General features: G+C 34.4%; 1 protein-coding gene and 1 pseudogene across 2 annotated transcripts; both read left to right on the top strand.

The window, feature by feature from the left end:
• The first annotated feature begins 748 nt into the window (after nt 1-748).
• On the top strand, nt 749-14,243 carry LOC107672507 (syntaxin-binding protein 2-like). Of its 2 annotated transcripts, XM_016465722.1 has the most exons (19): nt 749-839; nt 2,294-2,343; nt 2,428-2,509; nt 2,807-2,883; nt 3,525-3,600; nt 3,706-3,809; nt 4,443-4,597; nt 4,705-4,789; nt 6,493-6,623; nt 6,778-6,885; nt 6,961-7,018; nt 9,192-9,257; nt 9,346-9,426; nt 11,073-11,214; nt 11,301-11,407; nt 11,617-11,715; nt 11,796-11,881; nt 13,200-13,360; nt 13,460-14,243. In XM_016465722.1, exons 1-19 carry the CDS (start codon nt 803-805, stop codon nt 13,531-13,533), a joined length of 1,779 nt encoding a protein of 592 aa, XP_016321208.1. In that variant the 5' UTR covers nt 749-802; the 3' UTR covers nt 13,534-14,243. The 2 variants fall into 2 exon arrangements, with proteins under 2 accessions (XP_016321208.1, XP_016321209.1); XM_016465723.1 differs by lacking the exons at nt 2,807-2,883; nt 3,525-3,600.
• Nucleotides 14,244-16,632: 2,389 nt separating this feature from the next.
• On the top strand, nt 16,633-23,519 carry LOC107672443 (uncharacterized; annotated as a pseudogene).
• Nucleotides 23,520-23,740: the final 221 nt, after the last annotated feature.

The following is a 23,740-nucleotide window of genomic DNA, read 5'->3' as shown; positions in this document are numbered from 1 at the left end:
AAAAAATAAATCACCAAAATGAATACAAATGCCCAAAAAAATTCAACTTGTGATTGCAAAAAAATATTTGTATGAGATCTAGTTTTTCATATTATTTCAAATTTTTTTTGAAAGTGCGTTTTCGGCAACAAAAATAGTCACCAACAAAGTCCCGCAATCCATAGCAACTGTTATGTTTCCGAGCAACACACAGTGGTGATTCATTATTGAATAAATGAGCTGCTTTGAACGAATCGGTTGATCTTGGTCTTGTCTTGGTCTCAGACCCTAAAGTCTTGGTCTTGACTTGGTCTCGACCACTTGGTGGTCTTGACTAAAACACCAGATCCTAAAAAAGTTATTCACAAAATCCTAACCCTTAAAAGAGCTCTTAAAGTAAAAAAATTAAAATAAAAAAAATATTACTTGCATGAATAATAATAACTTTTTAGATAAAATATGTCTTTGTACTTTTATTTTAAAGCTAACACTGTACACTGCCACTACACTTTACTGTGCTAACCATAGAAATGATTGTATTTCAATGGAAATAATGTAGATTCAAAATAAATAACCACTATAGTAACATGAGGGAGTCTAGTTTATTTTAACGTTTCAGTTCGTGTCTCCATAACCTTAGTTTGTGTGATAGACCCCACAAGTTCTTTAAAATATTGCCATGGTAACAAGAAGCCTGTTCCCGTGTTTTCACGTCGAAGACTTTTATTTTGGATTTTATTTTCCGGGTTTTCTTGTCCGTCAGGGCGTGGAAGAGTTTGAGTCATTTCTGTCTTCACAGGCCTGTCAACAGGGAAGTGTCAAGATGGCCCCGAGTGGACTAAAAGCGATCGTAAACGAGAGTAAGTTTGATTTGATTCCGCAATACGGTCTTTAAAACGCATGCTGTTCATGTAGCAAATGTTTCAGAGCTTACATAATGATATATATAGACCTGTCATGATGTAACTTATAATCATAGCAACAGGTGTACAGTGAGTGCTCGATACGGCACAATGGACCTTCCGTGTGAAGCTGCTGAAGTTTGTGCACAAACTTTAACTTCTATTTATTACAACTTCAACAATGTTTAACGACTTTACTAAACACTTTTACTCCTCAGAAATGTCATTTGTGTTAATGGAAGGGACTATAGGCTTGTTCTTGCACCGCATTATTTAATATATGGTGTGTCAATTGTGGTCTTGTGATCAACCTCACGCCGGACACAATAAAAACACAGGAAATGTCACTTTTTTTTTTTTTTACTATTTAGACCGTGCACAACACCCTTCACACTATTAATATTGTTACATTATTACAATATGAATTATTATTACATTTCACCAGACCTGTATTTTGTTCCCATTTATCATAAGCGGCTATTTGATAAGATTTCTACTCTTCTTTCTTGCCGAATTTGACAATATGTGACCCTGGACCACAAAACCAGTCATAATGGTCAATTGTTTAAAACTGAGATTTATACGCCACCTGAAAGCTGAATAAATAAGCTTCCCATTGATGTATGGTTTGTTAGTATAGGACAATATTTGGTCGAGATCTGGAAAATCTGGAATCTGAGGGTGCAAAAAAAAAATCTAAATATTGAGAAAAACGCCTTTAAAGTCCTTAGCAATGCATATTACTAATCAAAAATTAAGTTTTAATATATTTACAGTAGGAAATCGACAAAATATCTTTATGGAACTTCACTTCTGATCTTTACTTAATATCCGAATGATTTTTGGCATAAAAAAAGAAAAATTGATAATTTTGACCCATACAATGTATTTTTGGCTATTGCTACAAATATAACCATGCTACTTATGACTGGTTTTGTGCTCCAGGGTCACAAAACAGTAACTATTTGGATTCGAAATAGAATCAAATGGAGGCTCATGCACAATAAAAACAATCACGTTTGTGAAATCTATCTAATCATTTCTATCTATCTATCTATCTATCTGATAATTTCTATCTATCTATCTATCTATCTATCTATCTATGTAATCTGACCATTTCTATCTATCTATCTATCTATCTATCTACTCTAAATAACCTTTATTAACCAGGGATGTAATTTCGAGAACCAAATCTTAATATCAGTCATTTATTTATTTCTGGTAGTCCTCGTTCTAAAGCAAATACCCCAGAAAGATATTTAACCTGCTTAAAAAAACTAAAGCTCATCACCATAAGGCTCAACATCATTGTAAATGCCATAACAAACTGCGTTTTCAAATTTGTACTGCATTAAACACTATAGCTGATGCTGATGTTCTCTAACTACATTGTTGATCTCATTTGTCTGCAGAAATCCTCAGCGGTGTCATCAAGAGTGTGAAGAAAGATGGGGAATGGAAGGTAATATTGGTACAGCAGAGTGAAGTTTTCTTCTTTTCATTCTGATGCCACATCATTCGGTGTATCGTTGTTGTGTGTATTTAGGTGCTCATCGTGGATCACATCAGTATGCGGATTCTGTCCTCTTGCTGTAAAATGTCTGACATCATGGCAGAGGGCATTACAAGTGAGTATATTTCTTTTTTTTTTTTTCTTTCACAGGTTCAGTATGTGGTAGTGTGATTTTCACAAGGTTTCACTGTGAAACACTTTTCATTATGAAGATGCCACTGTCAGATATTGAAGTGTGAAAGGTGGTTTTTTTTTTTTACTAGGCTGTTAGCGGTTGCAAATTTTCCATTGTGCTAAATAGATTTTTATTGCAAAATGTGTCAGTGTTAACCTTCACTGGTTGGCCCATGAACCATTAGGAAAAATCTTGAATTAAGAAAACAAGATGTGAGCTGTCCTGTTTCCTTCACAGTTGTGGAGGACATTAGTAAGCGGAGGGAGCCGATCCCTAGTCTGGAGGCCATTTACCTCATCTCCCCTTTGCCAAAAGTGAGCGCTCTTTACTACACACATCTCACAGTTGAGGTGTTAATATACAGGTGCATCTCAATAAATTATAATGTTGTGGAAAAGTTAATTTATTTCAGTAATTCACAAGAGACCAAAAAATGCAGATGAGCTGAAGGCCACTGTCAAAGAAACCTGGGCTTCCATACCACCTCAGCAGTGCCACAAACTGATCACCTCCATGCCACGCCGAATTGAGGCAGTAATTAAAGCAAAAGGAGCCCCTACCAAGTATTGAGTACATATACAGTAAATGAACATACTTTCCAGAAGGCCAACAATTCACTAAAAATGTTTTTTTTATTGGTCTTATGAAGTATTCTAATTTGTTGAGATAGTGAATTGGTGGGTTTTTGTTCAATGTGAGCCAAAATCATCACAATTAAAAGAACCAAAGACTTAAACTACTTCAGTCTGTGTGCATTGAATTTATTTAATACACGAGTTTCACAATTTGAGTTGAATTACTGAAATAAATGAACTTTTCCACGACATTCTAATTTATTGAGATGGACCTGTAATGTCTAGTGTTGTTAAAAATTCTCTTTAAATATATTTTCGTTAACACTCACTGTCTTAAGTATGTTAAAATAATTTCAATTATCTCATATCTGTTTTTCCAGTCAATTCAATCTCTAATTGGTGATTTCAAAGATGCAGCCTTCACATACAAAGCAGCACACATCTTCTTTACGGACAGTAAGACAGTTGGTGTTTTTATTTTGAAGACAGTCCATCATGGTTGCCTAATGTGCATGATCTGGATTTGTGTAGTTATTGTATCTCTGTTCATCCTGCATTCAGCTTGTCCTGATGGGCTTTTTGCTGAGCTTGGGAGGTCAAGGGTTGCCAAGGTCATCAAAACCCTGAAGGAAGTCAATGTGGCTTTCATACCATATGAGTCGCAGGTGCGTGGTAGCATTGCAAGCACATACAGTAACTACCATTCAAAGGTATGGGGTCGGTAAGATTTTTTAATGTTTTCGAAAGTCTCTTCAGCTCACCAAGGCTGCATTTGATCAAAAATACAGTAAAACAGTAACATTTTTAAATATTATTATCATATAAAATAACAATTTCCCATTGTAATATATTTTGAAATCTAATTTATTAAGCTTTATTAATTATTAAGCTGAATTTTCAGCATCATTACTTCAGTGTCACATGATCCTTCAGAAATCATTCTAATATGCAGATTTGATTTTCAAGAAATATTTCTTATCAATTTTGAAAAAGCATGTGCTGTTGTTGTTGTTTTTTTTTGTTGTAAATCATGATACTTTTTTTTTTTTAGGATTCTTTGAATAGAAATCATTTGCATTATATATAAATATAAATATATATATATATATATATATGTCTTTACTGATACTTTTTTATCAATTTAATGAATCCTTGCTGAATAAAAGTATTTATTTCTTTAAAAAAAAATTCTTACCAACCCCAAATGTTTGAATGTGATGTGAGTTTTGCATGAGGTTTTACATTGTCTTAAAAAATACAAATCTAGTTGTTTCTGACACACTTTGTTTTTGTTGCAGGTATTTACTCTGGACAACCCCAGTTCCTTCCACACTTTCTACAGCCCAACTCAGACTAATCTAGATGACAGGACCAGGATGATGGAGGCCATGGCCGAGCAGATCGCCACACTCTGTGACACACTGAAGGAATACCCAGCCATCCGCTGCCGCCAGTACTGACGCTCCTTCACTCTCAGTTCTCACGTGCACTTGCCAGTACTTGTAGTTTCCAGGTGTAATATGATTTGTTTGAAGTATAAACCAAATATGTTTCTCTAAGGGGCCCAAAGGAGAATTTCACCCTGGCTGAGATGGTGATGGACCGTCTAAATGCACATAAAGCAGACAATCCCAGTATGGGAGAGGTGAGATGTTGGGATATTTATGATGCACTAATAGTTTAGTTTTTTTCTATCTTGTCACACATATACATCAAACTTTCTTCCGTTTCTTCAATTTAAATTGACACTTCTTAACTGCTGTATCATTTCTTACTCTGTTTTCTGGACTATTTCCTCTTCTCGTCTGTCAGCTGATATTTTCCTGAGCTTCAGGTGGGTGTCAATGCAAATCTTGTTTTTGTTTTTTTGTCGTGCTCTGCTGGATCTATGTTCTTACTTTCTTTTGACTTCTAACCTCTCTTCTGTTTTCCCTCGGATCCTTCCTTTCATTTGCTGAAATTTCAGAATATTCGTCAATTCTTCAGCTGCAGTCACCAGAGCTTGCTCCAATCAGCTTTAGTAAAATAAATAGCAATAGAAAAATAAAGTAGATAAATGATAAATAAAAATAGTCCCTTAAAACCCCCAGTGAACAAGCCTAAGGTGACAGAAGTGAAAGAAGACCCTAGGATGTCTAAGTAGATGAGGGAGGAACCAAGACTCATCTGGGGAGGGCCTCCTCCCCGGGCTGACACCAGACAGTGCGTTAACCAAAACATTTCCAGTTTGTTTGAGTATAAAAAATGGCACTGGACAGTTGGACTTTTTTAAGAATTGTAAAGTAATATAGTTATTATCCAACCTGTTTGGTCATAAAAAGCTGGTGACACCTGTCATTAAAAAAAACAACAACAACACACTATGGGTACTTCTTCTCATTGGTGACATTTCTTAAAGACTAATTTCTTAAAGAATTTAGTGACAATGTCTATTGATTATTTTGTGATCTATGCTGTTTATAAACATATGCAGGAAAAAAAACAACTAAATTTTAATTTTGTTTTAGGAATAACAAAACACAAAAGCGTATATTTGAATAAAATACAACATATGTTTCATGGCTGGTGAGCTAATTTTGGACCCTAGAAATCACTAAGATTTATTTTTGTTTTCTTTAAAAGAGATTGATACTTTTATTCAGCAATAATGCATTAAAGTGATCCAAAGTGACAGTAAAGACATTTATAATGTTACAAAAGATTTGATGTCAAGTAAATGCTGTTCTTTTGAACTTTCAATTCTTCAGAGGATCCTAGAAAGTTTCTACAAAACACACACACACACACAAATACACACACACACACACACACACACACACACATATAACGGTTTTCAACAGATAATAATACAAATGTTTTTTTGAGCAGCAAATCTGCATATTAGAAAAAAGGATCATGTGACACTGAAGGCTGGAGTAATGATGCTGAAAATTCAGCTTTACATTACAGGAATAAATTACATTTTAAAATATAATAAAATAGAAAACAGTTATTTTAAAGTGTAATAATATTGCACAATATTACTGTTTTTCCTGTGATTTTCAACATATAAATGTAGCCTTAATGAGCATGAGAGACCTCTTACAAAAATGTTTTAAAAAATCTTACCAACCCCAAACTGTTAAGCGGTATTATACATTACAAAGAGAAAAAAAAGAAAAATCTAAAAATATTTGTGGAAGATATTGGCTCTATATAGTAAAAGTGACAGACAAGCTTATTAAGCAGATGTCTAATTACGTCTGACATTGAAACCCGTCTAACACACTGATACATTTCCCTGGTTTGTTTGTTCTTAAAAAATCCTCACTTTAAGGAACTATAATTGCAATTTTTCTTCCTGGGCAGGGCACGGATAAAGCTCGTTCCCAGCTGCTTATAGTGGACCGTGGATATGATCCCATCTCTCCAATCCTGCATGAGCTGACCTTTCAGGCTATGACCTATGATCTGCTAGACATCGAACAAGACATTTACAGGTGTGTGTGCTTGTCTGCGTTCCCAGAGATGTCTTTAGTTCCTATCATAATAAAACAAAAGGGTCCATTTTACACTGGTTGTGACCAGTTAGTCTGAGCAGTGGTGTATGAAATCATTACTGGTAGTCTATGAATTGTTGCTTATTGTTGGCAGGTATCAGACGACAGGGATCAGAGAGGCTCGAGAGAAGGAAGTGTTGCTGGACGAGGACGATGAGCTGTGGGTGCAGCTGCGGCACATGCACATAGCAGACGTCACCAAGTAAGAGCAGCTCAGCCTTCACGTCTCCCACCTCTCTGCTGGCCTTCTATGCTGATATCTTCTGCTCTGTTTCAGGAAGGTGACAGAGCTGCTACGCACCTTCTGTGAGAGTAAGAGGATGAACACAGACAAGGTACACACACATTCTCTGACGTCACGCTACACATCATCAGATGCGTCGGTGTCATACAGAAGTTCAGACAATTAAAAACGGAGCTTCTTATGGTGCTTTATGGTTTAAAAGAATTCAAGAAGGCAACACTTCACATAATAAGGTTCATTGGTTAACAAAACATGTCCAGCTTTTAATGTATGTAGAAAACTCTTTTATGAAGTGAACTCACTTAAAGAGTTTAGTATAATTTTGCCAGAAAAAGTTGTAGAATTTTTTTCATATGTTAATATAAAAAATCTTGTGTGATATAACTTGTGTTTGTTTGTTTGCTGGTTTTTATTGTATTTGTTATACTTGTATTTTTTAAATTGTCTTTGCCATGAAAATAGCCTAAAATGCTGACATGGCATTAAATAAATAATATACTACTACTACTACTACCCTTTGGTTAACATTAGTTAATGCATTATAACATTTCTAGAGCATTTATTTGAATAGGTTAAAGTTACTTTATAAATATACTGTGGTTCATTAACTCATGATTGCTCATTGTAGTGCTGTCAAACGATTAATCGCATCCAAATATAAACAACATATTTTTCTGAAATATATACTTGCATGTGTGTGTATTTATATATACATAATTAATATACACAGTACACACACATATATCATGTAAACAAAAACTTTTATTTTGAATACGATTAATTGCGATTAATCGTTTGACAGCACTAAAACTGATGTTAATTTAGACATCTTGAAATTTAAAAGAGTGTGAATAGTAATAAGTGTGAACTGAATGAAGTATTTTCAGACACATAGTTGTATGTTAATACAGTCTCTTGGCAATTTGTTAGTATTTTACATTTTGACATATTCATACAAATTTGTATGATTTCATTCATATTTTTTTGTAGGATCTGCTCACGTCCCAGTGAAGGATATGTTTATGGCTGGGGTTAGGGGTGGACCTCGTAAAATAATTACATTTTCCTGTGAGATTTGGTTGGTTAATTGCAATTAAATGACAAAGGATTGTAGTTTAAATTCATATGAAATGCAATTAGCTGTACTTTACTGAACTTCAGCTGAACGCAAGTACATCTTTATGCATAATTAATGCTTAATGATTTAAAATGTACTTTAAAGTAAATTTTAAAATTTGACCTTGTTACAAATTGTGTACTTAAGTGGCATTTTATTTTATTAATATAATAATATCTAGGGATGCACGATATTGGATTTTTGCCGATATCCGATATGCCGATATTTTTCCAACTCATTTTGGCCGATACCGATATATTTCCTTTTGTTTGGAAACAACAAGTCTCTCCTGTGCAGAAATTATAAGAAAAATATTTTTAATTTTGGTTAGTTTTTAACAAGAACTTATTTGTTAGAATTAAATAAACAATAATGAAGGTTTTTTGACAGTACATTGAAGCTTTGAAAATAACTATAAATAAACTATATATCAATCGCTGCATTTTTTTCCCCCAGAAAGATGCAGTGTTAACCCTAACATTTTATTTTAAGATTTAACATTTGTAGATGGTCTAAAGCAAAAGAGTTGTAAAAATTCTGAAAATCTTTTCGAGCTTATGATTTGTTTAAAAAATAAAACATATTACACATTAATGAATAAATCAGTATATATAAAATTATTTAATTTACAAGTGTCATGTTTGTGATTTTTTTTTTTTCATGTAAGCTATAGCTTCTGACCTTTAAATCAAAACATACTGATTTTTTTTAATGACATCAATTACTGCTTTATTTATTCAGAAACACAGTCTAAATGTTATTTGTGTAGGCCATTTTATTTTTAATTTAATTAGAAGTAGACCAACAGCGCCCCCTACAGATTAAAACTCCTTACTTTACATTAGGACCCGGGGGCGGCTGCCACTGCACATGCTATTACTATTTACTCTATCATACACCGAACGCACTTGCATTCACAGTTTAAATGCAGCGATCCAAAACAGTCAATCTAATCATCATTCAGACAAAACTCGTATGGGTTTGGAACGACATGAGGGTGAGAAAATGATGACAAAGTTTTCATAAAAATGTTCAACTATCCCTTTAAGCACACATTTAACAATCAACACTTCTAATTCAATTTTGATGAAAAACAACAAAGAAATGTAAAAGTTTTGTTCCTAATTCATACTCCTTCATCCCTCAGGCCAACGTTAAAGATCTGTCTCAGATGCTGAAGAAGATGCCACAGTACCAGAAAGAACTAAGCCTGGTACGACTTCTCACACAACTCATCTTCCTTTTTCCCTTCAAGTGTTAATCTCAAGGTGTCTTAAACATTTTGTTTGTTTTCTTGACAGTACTCCACCCATCTGAACCTCGCTGATGCCTGCATGAAGAAGTTCAAGAGCTTATTAGACAAGCTTTGTGAGGTGGAACAGGTCAGTGCTTCCTGGTTTGGATTCAGACCAGATTTGATCACTTCTGAAGCATTGTAATAAGCAGTATTATTTCATTTTATGAATTTAATAAATGTTAGTGATATGATCAATATCTTTAAAACACAATTTATACTGTTTATGGGTTGATTTCAGAGGGTCCGTAACTATCTTTCCTTATGTCTAAGCTTCTTATTGTAAATGTATGCAACAGCTTGCGTGCTGAACTTTGACCTGTTGACGTAAAATAATGCACAGGAAGCTGTTGCATAATCTTTGAAAGTACCAACAGCATGGCTAGACATTGTACAGCCATCTCCCTGTTTTATCTATAGCAGATGGAGGGTTTTAACTAAGTGCATTGCTCTGTGTGGCTCATGTTTATAACCAGCTGGTAACGACTGGACATGACTGCAGCTGATGCAGTTCTTTACGTGCCATATTTATAGCACTTTGTGGTCTGTTGATGGATAATCTCAACTACTTCCTATTTTGATAGACTCACATGCGTATGACTTACATTACATTATTACTTATTTTATGTAATTGTTATGTAAATATCTACCTCAACATCTGCCTCTGACTAATGGCTGTGAAGTTTCAGGTTTTTTAACAAAATTAATTAATTATTTAAAAAAATGTAATAAATTACAAACAAAAAATGTCACACCATTAATGGTTATGTTTTGGATATGTCTTACAGGGCAGTAAAATATTACATGTATAATCTCGCTTCCTTGTTTCCTTTGAATAATTCTGTTATCATTAAGTTTAATTTTATTTAGTTTGTCTCATTAATTTGTATGATTTTTTTTAATCCCAAGTCGTTTAAAAACTATTTTGTTGTAACAAACAAATGGGGCAAAATAAATGTTGGAATAGAGATTTAGTTTCAGGATTTTTGGTTTCTCATTGGACTGTTTTCCCTGAATCACTTTGGATGCTGTTAAATTATTATTAAGCAGCACACTTGTTTTAAACATTAATAATAAGAAGAAATGTTTCATTTTTACTAGTGCTGTCAACCGATTAATCGCGATTAATCGCATCAAAAATACAAGTTTTTGTTTACATAATATATGTATGCGTACTGTGTATATTTATTATGTATATATAAATACAAACACATGCATGTATATTTTTAAGAAAAATATGTTATATTTGTATATTAAATATATTTATATATAATATAAATTATATAAATAATATAAATATATACATGTAAATACATGTGAATATTTTCAAAATATATACTGTATGAGTGCGTATTTATATATACATAATAAATATACACAGTACACATACATATATTATGTAAACAAAAACTTTTATTTTGGATGCGATTAATCGCGATTAATCAGTGGACAGCATTAATTTTTACAGATTTTTTAGTCAAATAAATACACATTTGCACATTTTGCTAGAATGAACACCACAGTGTTGGACTTTGTCAGACCATATCTGTATGATATGACTGGAGCCTCCATTGCTTCAGAGTCTGAACACTCTATCAGTGTGAGATTATGAATTTTAGAACTTTAGAATCTCTGCTCAAGAAGGCTCATTGTTTGAGGTATCATTCACGACCTTCAAAAACGGTGTACAATGAAGTATAATGAATTTAAATAATCAATAAACCTTTCCTCTAGGACTTGGCCATGGGATCAGATTCTGAGGGGGAACAGATCAAAGACGCTATGAAGAGTATCGTCCCTGTTCTGCTCAACACCGAGATCGAACCCTACGACAAAATCCGCATCATACTGCTGTACATTTTCCATAAGAAGAAGGGTATGAACACTTGCATTTATGCATGACTTCATTTAAGACTGCTTAATGAATTAAACAGAAGTTATACTTCTACGCCATACACACAGGCATTGGTGAAGAGAACCTCACAAAACTCATCCAGCACGCAAATGTGCAGCAGGACAAGAACATCATCACCAACCTGCAGCACCTGGGCTGCCCCATCATTACTGGGGTAAGATGAGATGCTCAGATGTCTGAGGACGGGCCCAGATGCAATCTGCAGATGTCTTTCGTTATTTCCTTATGTCTTTCCTTTCCTTATTCTTGAACATAGGAGTCATACTGATTTTCTTCATAGGAAATAACTCTCCAGGCACCTGTGTGGGCCTAAAGATCAATACGTTATCAAATTACTAACGTATTCTCTGTCTTGTCTTTCAGGGCACTAATGCTGGTAAGACTCTGCCTGACAGGAAGGAGCGCACAGAATCCACGTATCAGCTCTCTCGTTGGACACCCACCCTTAAAGATGTGATGGAGGTCAGGAAACACTATCAGTAATAGTTTTATGATCATGTAAGAATGTAATTATTCTCATTTAAATTCCTTTGGCTGTGCAGAATATCATTGATGACAAGTGTGACAGGAAGCAGTGGCCGTTCCTGTCTGAGCCCGCCCCCATCACCACCACAACCACTACAGTCAGGTACCAGCGCTGCCCACAGCCGCACAGACACTAGAGACATTAGTGATTGAACGGATTTAATACACATTATAATGCAGCTTTTGTATTGGCAGTTTCTAGAATTTTAGAGTAAACAGTCACCTGACCTGACAATATTGAATAAATTGAATAAATATTGAAAAAAAAAAACTTTTTTTTTATAACTGATTTACATTTGTACATAATATTGTGGAAAAGTATAATTCAAGTGCTTGCTATTCATTGGAATTATCACCTTATATTAATATCCAAATAATTAAATATTTATAACTCAATGATTCGTACCTGAAAATTTCAAGGTTTTTGATTTAATAGCTTCATACATTTTTACAACTGAACTTAAAAAAGTACAGCTGTATCCATTAAAAACTATGAGTACATAACTGAGTAAATACTGGTAGTATCACTCACTATTTTGTTTTCCTTTGTTTTATTTGGCTTTGATTTACTTTGTTTTGTCATGTTGTGTTGTGTTGTTTATTTTATTATATTTTTTTGTTTTGTTTTGTTTTCACGTCAATGGTACCAGGATCTCCATATACAAATTTAACTAGCTTACAATCCCTACACAATTGTTTTTTTGTTTTATTTGGCTTTGATTTACTTTGTTTTGTTATGTTATGTTATGTTGTTTATTTTATTTTATTTTATTATATTTTTTGTTTTATTTTGTTTTGTTTTCACGTCAATGGTACCAGGATCTCCATATACAAAATTAACTAGCTTACAATCCCTACACACAATCTGAGTTGAAACAGGAGACATCAGCGAAAGAAATGAAAAAATATAAAAATAAATGCATAAATAAAGCAAAAATAAAAATGTATACATATAAATAAAGATATAATAGTACATGAAATAAAACATCATGAAATAAATCATTTGCTTCATTAAGAAAGTCCAACACAATTTGGTTTTAAAACATGCATTGTTAAAGTTTAGTGATGAAACTGAAAAACAAAGACCAAAAAAAATTCTTAATTCAAACAAAAACAATATTTAGGTTGAATTAGATTTTTGGGGACATGCAAATATACTGATATTCCAATGAAAAGCAAACATCATTAATGTTTTATTTTAGAATTCTTTTGCATTACTAATTGAACAGACTCAAACAATGTGGCTAATTTTATTACCTTTTTAAATTATATTAGTATTAAGTCATGGATACACACAGAACACAAATTAAGAATGAACCATGAACAGAATCTTTTTTTGCTCTAAACTGTTGAGGTTTCAAAGCTACAAACGACGCACTACTTTGCATGTGGTCTGACGTTACTGTCGAATCCTATTGCAGCAGCGCACGGTTTGGACACTGGCACAAAAACAAGTCTGCCACAGAGTACCGCAGCGGCCCGCGCCTCATCATCTTTGTGATTGGTGGCGTGACACATTCAGAGATACGCTGTGCTTATGAGGTGACCCGGGCCACCGAGGGCAAATGGGAGGTTCTGATTGGTGAGAAGAGTTGACAATACAGCGTATTACGTAGTTTAAAGCACAGCATTTAGTGTTTTCAGAGTTGTTTAAAATGTCAAATATAATTTTCTTCTGCAGGATCGTCTCACATTCTTACTCCAACCAACTTTCTGAATGACCTGAAGAATTTGGACCAGCCTGCACCCGTTTAGCAGTACATCGCTGAAGAGATCGATCCCTCTGAACTCATGTGAAGCCTGATACTCTGAAGTAGTGAATCTCTCAAATGACCAGTAAAAAGACACATTTTAGATCTTGCTTACTGATTATTTGCTGTCTTTTAAAGTAGTAATTTTAATTACGCAAGTTAAACTGGTAGTATATGTATGTATATATATTAAAGCTGTTGAAGGCTGATGTTTAAGTTAAAAGAAAAATTATATATATATATGTATGACAATGTATGTGAAATTATTTGAGAACTTGTTGCCAAAAGCTTATAATTGTGCAGATAAGTGGATTAAATCTTGCCTTGCGTCATTTAAAAATCAGTCCTGCCAAGTTCTGATGTGATTTGAAGAGGGATTTCTGGTTTATCGTACTGCTACTGTAAAGCTGCACAATGTAGAAACAAACAATTTTTGCAGTTTATACTATAAAGCAAGATAAGCATGCTTACAGTACAGTTGCCTGTTTTTGATCTCCAGTCAGGGGTTTGTTATATTTTCTGCCGCTGTGTTGGTGAAGGCATCAGATGTTTCATTTCAGTATAAATGTTTTTTTTTTTTTGTTATTCATGCTCTGGACTTGTGCACTTTCTTCTTTTACTGTTACGTTATCACATATAGGTGGATGTGGTTCACTGGGTATTTTTGTTTGTTGTCTATGTTAATGATTCTAAATAAATTTTGCTTATGCCTCACTCCAGAAAGAGATGCTTGACTATAACAAGTTTCATCTTGCTTTCTGTTTATGCTAGATATATCATATGATTGATATAGGTAGACCAACGTTAAAAAATTAAGGTCAGTATTTAGTTTTTTTTTTTTTAAGAAATTAATTATTTTATTCAGCAAGGATGCATTAAATTGATTAAAAGTGACCGTATGACATTTATAATGTTCTATTTCAAATGCAGTCAAAAAATCTATACATTTTGAACTTTCTGATCCTGAAAAAAGGTATCACAGTTTCTACAAAAATATTAATTAGCACAATTGTTTTCAACATTGATAATAACGTTTCTTGAGCATTAAATCAGCATATTAGAATGATTTCTGAAGGATCATGTGACACTGAAGACTGGAGTAATGACTGATAGCTGAAAATTCAGCTTTGCATCACAGGAATAAATTACATGCTAAAATATATTCTAATAGAAAACACTTATTTTAAATTGTAATAATATTTCGCAATATGAGCGTTTTATTGTATTTTTGATCAAATAAATGCAGTCCTGGCTTAAGACATTAAAAAAATCTTAATGGTTGTCTAAATATGTGCATGTTCCCGTTCTGGCATTTTTTTTGTTTGTTTATTTTATGTAATCAGTTTTGTATATTAAAAAAAAAATATATGTTTATTGTTTAAAACTGCACCTAGACAAGTTGTATAAAAGGGTTGAAAATAAATGCAAACAGCTCATACTGTTTAGTATAGTACATGTATACAAATATTTTTGTTGAAAATTAAGCACTTAATTTCCCTGTTTTTTTTAAAGTTCCAGGTCTGTACTATTTGCAACTGCACTTCCTGTAACTCAACTCTTGATTGAAATGTCACTCTTCCTGTACATCACATTCATAATATTTAAGCCCATTGTCTGCTGGCTTTCAGAAATCCATTAATCGGTTCCATAGAGTTATTAACCTAAACACAGACTGATGGTGTCAGCAGGTCTCTGCTGAGAGATATGGATGTCACTGCTCAAATAATTGTCATCTCCCATGATAAAAGATCCCGGCTGTATGATAGAGAGGGTTAACAGGTTTTATCTGGGATTAAAGACGGCCCCCGTCTAGGTTTCCTAATGGGTGTGGGTTATATTCAAAGCTTAAGACCTTCTAAAAGCTCTCCATCCGCCGCTTCAGTCGAGAGAGAAGCTCGCTCACAAGTTTGTACACAAGTACGTTACTCATCCGCAGCATGACTGAAATGCTAATACTCGTTTTGAGGAAGTATGCACTGATATTTGTATTTTAATAAGAAGAAACTCCAGATGAAGATTGTAGAATTGAAGATGACGTCTGTGGCGGACAAAATGGAGGTATTTTATACGTTTATTTTAGGTTTAATTTCAAATAGTTTATTATTAGTTTCGTCGTATGAATCATTATGTAGGTTTACGCTACAAAACCAGCATATGCTGGTTAGGTATGTTTTGAAGCGGGAATGCTGGTTTAAGCTGGTCCTTTGCTGGTTTATGCTGGTCCTTAGGTCGGACCAGTTTAGGACCAGCACATGACCAGCTAAGGACCGTCTTAAACCGGCTCAAACCAGCATTAACGTTTCTTGAGCATTAAATCAGCATATTAGAATGATTTCTGAAGGATCATGTGACACTGAAGACTGGAGTAATGACTGATAGCTGAAAATTCAGCTTTGCATCACAGGAATAAATTACATGCTAAAATATATTCTAATAGAAAACACTTATTTTAAATTGTAATAATATTTCGCAATATGAGCGTTTTATTGTATTTTTGATCAAATAAATGCAGTCCTGGCTTAAGACATTAAAAAAATCTTAATGGTTGTCTAAATATGTGCATGTTCCCGTTCTGGCATTTTTTTTGTTTGTTTATTTTATGTAATCAGTTTTGTATATTAAAAAAAAAATATATGTTTATTGTTTAAAACTGCACCTAGACAAGTTGTATAAAAGGGTTGAAAATAAATGCAAACAGCTCATACTGTTTAGTATAGTACATGTATACAAATATTTTTGTTGAAAATTAAGCACTTAATTTCCCTGTTTTTTTTAAAGTTCCAGGTCTGTACTATTTGCAACTGCACTTCCTGTAACTCAACTCTTGATTGAAATGTCACTCTTCCTGTACATCACATTCATAATATTTAAGCCCATTGTCTGCTGGCTTTCAGAAATCCATTAATCGGTTCCATAGAGTTATTAACCTAAACACAGACTGATGGTGTCAGCAGGTCTCTGCTGAGAGATATGGATGTCACTGCTCAAATAATTGTCATCTCCCATGATAAAAGATCCCGGCTGTATGATAGAGAGGGTTAACAGGTTTTATCTGGGATTAAAGACGGCCCCCGTCTAGGTTTCCTAATGGGTGTGGGTTATATTCAAAGCTTAAGACCTTCTAAAAGCTCTCCATCCGCCGCTTCAGTCGAGAGAGAAGCTCGCTCACAAGTTTGTACACAAGTACGTTACTCATCCGCAGCATGACTGAAATGCTAATACTCGTTTTGAGGAAGTATGCACTGATATTTGTATTTTAATAAGAAGAAACTCCAGATGAAGATTGTAGAATTGAAGATGACGTCTGTGGCGGACAAAATGGAGGTATTTTATACGTTTATTTTAGGTTTAATTTCAAATAGTTTATTATTAGTTTCGTCGTATGAATCATTATGTAGGTTTACGCTACAAAACCAGCATATGCTGGTTTTTTCAACAGTCTGTTAAAAGTGAATCAAATGTTTTTGTCTTGACAGCAAGTGTCAGTCGAGCAGGACGAGCTGTTTTCCCTGGTTAGTAAAGCTCAGCGTGGAAGAATAGATGAGCAGCGCTGTTCCTTGGGTCCAACAACACGCCAACAAACTCATGCCTACAGCCCAGGTCAGATACTGTGATTAAGATATGAATTCATTTACTTTCACCCTAATCTTTTAAACGACACTCTTTATTAGTGGTTTTTATTTATTAGGCAAGGCAAAGTGAAAAAAAAATGGTAAAGATTCACCATACTTACACATCTGATCAAAGACGATTGTTTTTTATTACATGTTTTCTAAAAATATTATATTTCAATATGCAAATTAGGTATTTTCTAATTAAATATGCACTCATTTACATACATTTGCAGAACAGAAATCTGAACATTGGTTCAATTTTTTTTGTTTTTTGTTCCTATATTAGAGTAAAAGGTTTTTACAGAGGGGATTTTTGGATTTATCACTTAATAAATCAGGAAAAACAAAACATGTTTTTTGGAATAAAATGTTATATAAATCAGATACATGAATGATATATGAACAAACCCCTCTGTAAAAACCTTTAGAATATATATACAGGAATAAAGCTATACAGTTTAGTGTATTTAAGTGCTGCTGAAGTGGAGATTTCTGTCTCAGTGCAGGAGAAGAATCATTTTTAATTTTAAATACATGTGTTGTAATTGAAATCTACAGATGCAAATGAGTAAAGTGTAATGTAACAAATGTGCATTTTGGATGTTTTCATTTACATTTAGTCATTTAGCAGACGCTTTTATCCACAGCGACTTACAAATGAGGACAATAAAAGCAGTCAAAACTAGAAGTTTTCCTTCCACTAGTCTGAAAGAAGACAAGTTGTGATAGCGAAATGGTCCAAAATCTCAAAATAATATATATTTACATTTACATTTAGTCATTTAGCAGACGCTTTTATCCACAGCGACTTACAAATGAGGACAATAAAAGCAGTCAAAACTAGAAGTTTTCCTTCCACTAGTCTGAAAGAAGACAAGTTGTGATAGCGAAATGGTCCAAAATCTCAAAATTGACCAGTGCATGAATAAACAATTTGATATCTTGCCTTAAAAGTATTGTCTCCGCATGTTCTGCACCAGATCCAGATGATTTTTTCCAGTTCCTGGTCAATAGTCAAAGTCAACGATTAGACGACCAACGGGTGACACTGAACTCATTGCCAGGGATGGAGGCGTTCACCATCAAAGATCCAAAAGATGGAAATGTACTGAAGACAAACTTTGATCAGATTTGCAGCATGGTCAGCAAAGCTCATGTGAGTTTTCCAAGCAATATATAACACATGCTGCGAAAAAATGATTTTTCAATGTTCTACATGAAGATTATTAGTTCAAGGTTATACTTGAAGAAAATGCTACTTTCTATTTGAAAATGTCCTGTTTAATTCAGTCTTACTTTAATTTCTTTGTAATTATTAGTGAAATTTACTAGCAATTTCTGAGTGAAAATCTTTTTTTTTTTTTTTATCAGTGTATATCTATAAGAAAGGTTTGAGAATGAACTTTTTGACCTGTCATGTAGAGTTTCAAGAAGCGCAACCCTCCAAAAATGAGCCTGACCCCCGGGGCCCAGGACTCTATGAGAAGATCAAGCTACAGTCCTCAAACTACTGCTGATACAGACACTTATAACACTCTCACAACCAGATCAGCCTCATTCAACCCTCTACCAGACAAGGACAGAATGGACTATGAAACTTTTGTGAGTACGAATGAGTACGAATGTTATAGTAGCCATATTTTTCTCAAAACTAACAAGTATAAAAGCCTGTTATTCTTGTTCTAAATCCATCAGCGTGAGCAGGACCAGCTGTTGTGTCTAGTTAGTCAAGCACAAAGTGGACGGACGGATGAACAACGCTGTTCAATTAACCCTTTATCACCTGGACATATGGATAACAGCCAGTCAGGTAAGTCTGTCATGTGTAATAATTTATCAAATAGCTACAAAGAGCAAACCAATCAGTGCAGTTTCTGTTCCTCTACATCCTTCAAACAGATCAAGATGTCGAGACGTTTTTTAAACTCATTGCTAGCACCCAAAATCGGCGGTTCGATGACCAGCGGGCAACGCTAAACCAGCTGCCAGAGATAAAATCGCCTCATGGTATGACTGCTCAGGATTCAGATCAGCTCTTCAGCATGGTCTCCAGAATGCAGGCGAGTAAAATGTTGAGATGTCGCCTTCATCATTTAAAGGCATTATACGCTACCGTTCACACGTTTGGTGTCAGTAAGTAATTTTTTTAAAAGATAAATTAATACTTTTATTCAGCAAGTATGTATTATACTGATCAAAAGTGAGAGTAAAGACATTTATGTTATAGAAGATTTCTATTTCAAAATAATGCTGTTATTTTGAATTATTCATCTGAAAGAATCCTAAAAAGTGTAACCTGGTTTCTACAAAAAATTGCAGTATGCTTTATAAAACATTGAACTCTTCTATTTAAAAAAAAAATGAAGGAAAATGTGATGAATGATACATTTGTGAGACTATGCACAGCTTTAACAAGGGCAAGAGGCCAAATATAGGCCAGCAAATAAAGGGGCTTATTTTAAGATGTTAATCAACATTTACTAGTGCTCCCGTTTCCATAATTGGTACATGCCCAGAAACAGAAACCTGGCTAGACTGTCATTAATTTAAAAGCACTCTGTGATAACGATGCACTCTTGTATTATTTTCTCTTCGGCAGGGCTCTCGGATAGATGATCAGCGCTGCTCTGCTCCCAAAATCCAGCTGGGGTCTCCTGCCCCCCCCAAAGAAGTCTCATTCTCAACCCGTATCCCTGTCTGGGTCAGGCTCACCCACTAAATCATCCCAGAGATCGGGATCATTCAGCCCTGCCTCTGAGGTGAGCAGCCACACTGCACAAATCAATCCAGACAGCATCCAACTGAAGCACAGGCAATTCTGAATAAAATGTTCAAATCAATGGATAACCTTTTTATACCACTGAAAGTGACAAAGATACTACAGAAAATTTTATATATTTAACATTTTATATATTTTAAAATACCAGTCAGTTGAATAATTACGATTTTTAAAATGTTTTTGAAAAAAGTCGCTTATGCAAACCAAGGCTGAATTTATAGTAAGTAAAAACAGTAATATTGTGAAATATTATTATAATTTAAATTAACTGTTTTTTATTTAAATATATTTTAAAATGCAATTTATTTCTGTGATGGTAAAATTGAATTTTCAGCAGCCATTACTCCATCTGATATACATTCAGAATAATTTCTTAAGAATCTTGTGACACTGAAGTCTGCCATAATGGTTGCTGAAAATTCAGCAATTAATTACAAAACAACAACAAAAACAACCCCAATATCAAAAATCAAAACTTATGACTAGTACTGTATGAATTTAAATTAAAATATATTTTTTGTTCTAGTTAGTACCACAACAAATTATTTGCCTTTGTAATAACCTGTAGCTCAACATTTAGTGGGAACAGCAATATAACAAAGAGTGAAAAATTTAAGGGGGTCTGAATACTTTCCGTACCCACTGTATAAGTGGAATTCACAATTTTAATGAAGAAAGATGTTCTGGGTTTTACTGCATGTGTTTGTTGTTTCACAATTTATGTTAGTTTATTTGCCTTTTGGCTTAATCTGGTACAATGCATGAAATTTTGCATGGTCCCTTTAAAAAAAATTAAAATAAAAAAATAAAACATGTTAAGTCTGCGTCATGCTGTTCGTTAACACAGGTAGTTTTTATCTGGTAACCAAACTATGTTCCTGTGAAGGTAGAATGCTGCTGAACATCAAATACAACTGAAATTTACATTGTTTTCTTTCTCTGCATCAGGTACAAAATTGCATTGATCAGGACCAGCTTTTTTCCCTGGTGCATCATACACAGCAACGGCGAATGGATGACCAGCGGTGCTCATTTGAACCCTTTAAAAAGACTTCCTCCTCTCCAAACGCTACTCAAACAGGTAACCAAGTCTGCTTATTATGAATGACCTGCTCATTATAAAAAATGAATCGCTGCAATCCTAATGTCTCACACTGTACTGGCTTGTTCCATGCAGCGGAAGATCCTGAGCAGTTTTTCAAACTGGTGGCCAACTTTCAGAGCGGACGACTGGATGACCAGCGCGTGACACTCAGCGCATTGCCAGGCATCCAGAACTCCAGCACTGGAACTAAGAGAGAGAACAATAAAACATTAGCCCCTAAAATCACCCTGACCCCCGCGTCACCTGCTGTGCCAAAAAAAGTTTGTTCCAGACCTTCCTCTCCCACTCTGAGCGTCAGTGAACCAGACACACCTGTCGGGCCTCCCCCCAGATCGGCCTCATTTTCCCCCAGAGAGATTACTGCATGATGACCTGTCTGCGCAGGTGAGGGATTTTGTGTGGCATGTACTGCATCTATTTTTGCTTTTCATCTCTAAAAATTCAAATTAAGTTGTTGATATTAATTGGAAGCACACTTTTGCTTTACAGATATCGTTTCAAATTTCCATGTGCTTCCCTCCACATCAGGTAGGTACTGTAGATGACCACAAAAAACTGTTTACAGAATGAAAGTCATTATAATTTCCATACTTCCGCACTTCTGAAGTCATACAATGGCTTTTTGTGAAAAACAGACCAAAGTACGTCACAATGTTTCAGCTGTTTTTGTCAGTATTATGAAATTTAATGGGACCCAAAGCTTTCAAACTCCAAAAAGGACTGAAAAAAGTTTGAAATGACATAAGGGTCAGTTTTCATTTTTGGGTGAACTATCCTAATGAGTTCAACTCACTCACTCAATGATCTGGTTTAACAACGTTTTTGAATGAACAGCTAGCTCACTGGATGGGAAGACTCATTTAATGATGCAAATCATGGTCTGATCCTCACACATGGCTTCAAAAGGCTTGAATATAGTGCAAGAGATGCATAGACAATTTTATGAGTTTTTTTTTTGTCATATTCATAGCATAACAGTGTGGTCACTATGAACTTTTATAGGACACTATGAATTTTTCTATTTGTGTAGTGCTTCCATTTTTAAGGGGGTCTGAATACTTTCCGTACCCACTGTATGTGTGTGTACTATGTATATCTATTATGTATATATAAATACACATGCATGTATATATTTAAGAAAATATATATAATATAAATTATATGAATATAAATATATGCATGTAAATATTTTCAAAATATATACTGTATGTGTATGTATTTAAATAAGCATAATAAATATACACAGTACACACACATATATTATGTAAACAAAAACTTTTATTTTGGATGCGATTAATTGTTTGACAGCACTAATTTGTATATAAAAACAAAATAGCTTTTTGTAGGCCACTGTTATTGCTGGAGACTTTATGGTGTGTGTATATACAATTTTTAACAGTATTTCCCAAAAGTGCTATTCAATCTTTAAGTAAAACTTAAGTACACTTAGGTAAAAAATTTTAAACCGCTTTAAGCAAGCGATAGAAACTGGTCAGCTCAAAGCAAACTTAAGGCACTAAAACAGTGTTTTCCTATTCCAGATTGCTACTTATTTATGCTTGAACATTTATGCCTACACAGTAAAATAAATCAGAAGTTGAGAAAATGTAAAAACATGAGGCAACCAGCTTCAGGAATGTTTTTCTTTTTTAGTTTACTCAAAAAATTATCATGCTTTGGCCAAAAATACAAATTATTCAAGTGCATCAACAGTACAAAGTCTAAAGTGTAATGTTTATTTTTGGGTCTCTTTCAGACGCATGGACCAAATAACCAGCCATGTCCACTCCCTGAAATCTTCCTCACAATCGGACAACCGGGGGAGGCTATAGTAATTCCCCTCGGCCCTAGGCCTGGCAGACCGCTTTCTCTCAATGTGAACCCACCCGGACAGCATCGCTCCAGGTCTGCGTCTCCTCACAGGTCTCCTGCCAGTCAGGGACACTCGAGACCCTCTTCTCCACACCCAGGAGATATGGCTAGTCCAATGGGGACCCCATATGAGGACTACATCTCTCTGAACCAAAGAGTCCACACCACTCAGCTGCAACAGAATAACGTACGGGACAGAGCAGAGCTGAACAAGGAGGCTAAGAAAGGAAAAGGAAAGAGTAGTGGAAAGAAAGAGAAAAAAGAGGGAAGCAAAGAAAAGAGAAAATAGGATGCTTCGCATGTTCATATATTCTGGTTTCACATCACCTGGATGAATGTCAGTATTACAAATAAGCTAAACTTGTTGATTTTTAGAAAAAAAGTTATTTGCATTTGATGACTTAATTTGAAAAAAAAAAAAAGTTTTAATTAACATGTTAAAATAAGCTATGTTCACACTGGAAATTAACATACCGTTTAGAAATGTATTCTGTATGGTTTTATTTCATGGCTCAGGGTTTGAGTGAACTGACTGACTGAAATTTATTTTATTTGTGTGTCTGTATTAAGTGAAGGTGTAAATGTAGTTTTTTATCTGCTGTGATGGATGATCAAATAGGCGTGTGCTGTTTCTGTTGTGTTTGATAATCTCTTGTGAATTTAATAAATAAATATGTATTTGTGTGAAGCTTTATGCCTGTTTCTAAAATTAGTGTTACCTGTGCTGTTTATGTTTCGTGTAAAATAAATCATCATCTAATTCGGCTACTGATAAAGATCTCCTGCAAATGGACATGACTTTAAACACGTTTCCAAAATGACTAATAACTTCATTAAGTGC

Source organism: Sinocyclocheilus anshuiensis, unplaced genomic scaffold, assembly GCF_001515605.1.
Source record: "Sinocyclocheilus anshuiensis isolate Anshui unplaced genomic scaffold, SAMN03320099.WGS_v1.1 scaffold1430, whole genome shotgun sequence".
Classification (NCBI taxonomy): domain Eukaryota; kingdom Metazoa; phylum Chordata; class Actinopteri; order Cypriniformes; family Cyprinidae; genus Sinocyclocheilus; species Sinocyclocheilus anshuiensis.
The sequence above is the reverse complement of the archived record's forward strand: the minus strand, read 5'-3'. Positions and strand labels throughout refer to the sequence as shown.

Bases quoted from the DNA above. Each gene is read 5' to 3' on its own strand.
- LOC107672507 (XM_016465722.1), top strand. From the start codon at position 803: ATGGCCCCGAGTGGACTAAAAGCGATCGTAAACGAGA. The intron at 11,882-13,199 runs GTACCAGCGCTG...ATCCTATTGCAG, and splicing joins ACCACAACCACTACAGTCAG to CAGCGCACGGTTTGGACACT. The intron at 13,361-13,459 runs GTGAGAAGAGTT...TTTCTTCTGCAG, and splicing joins CAAATGGGAGGTTCTGATTG to GATCGTCTCACATTCTTACT.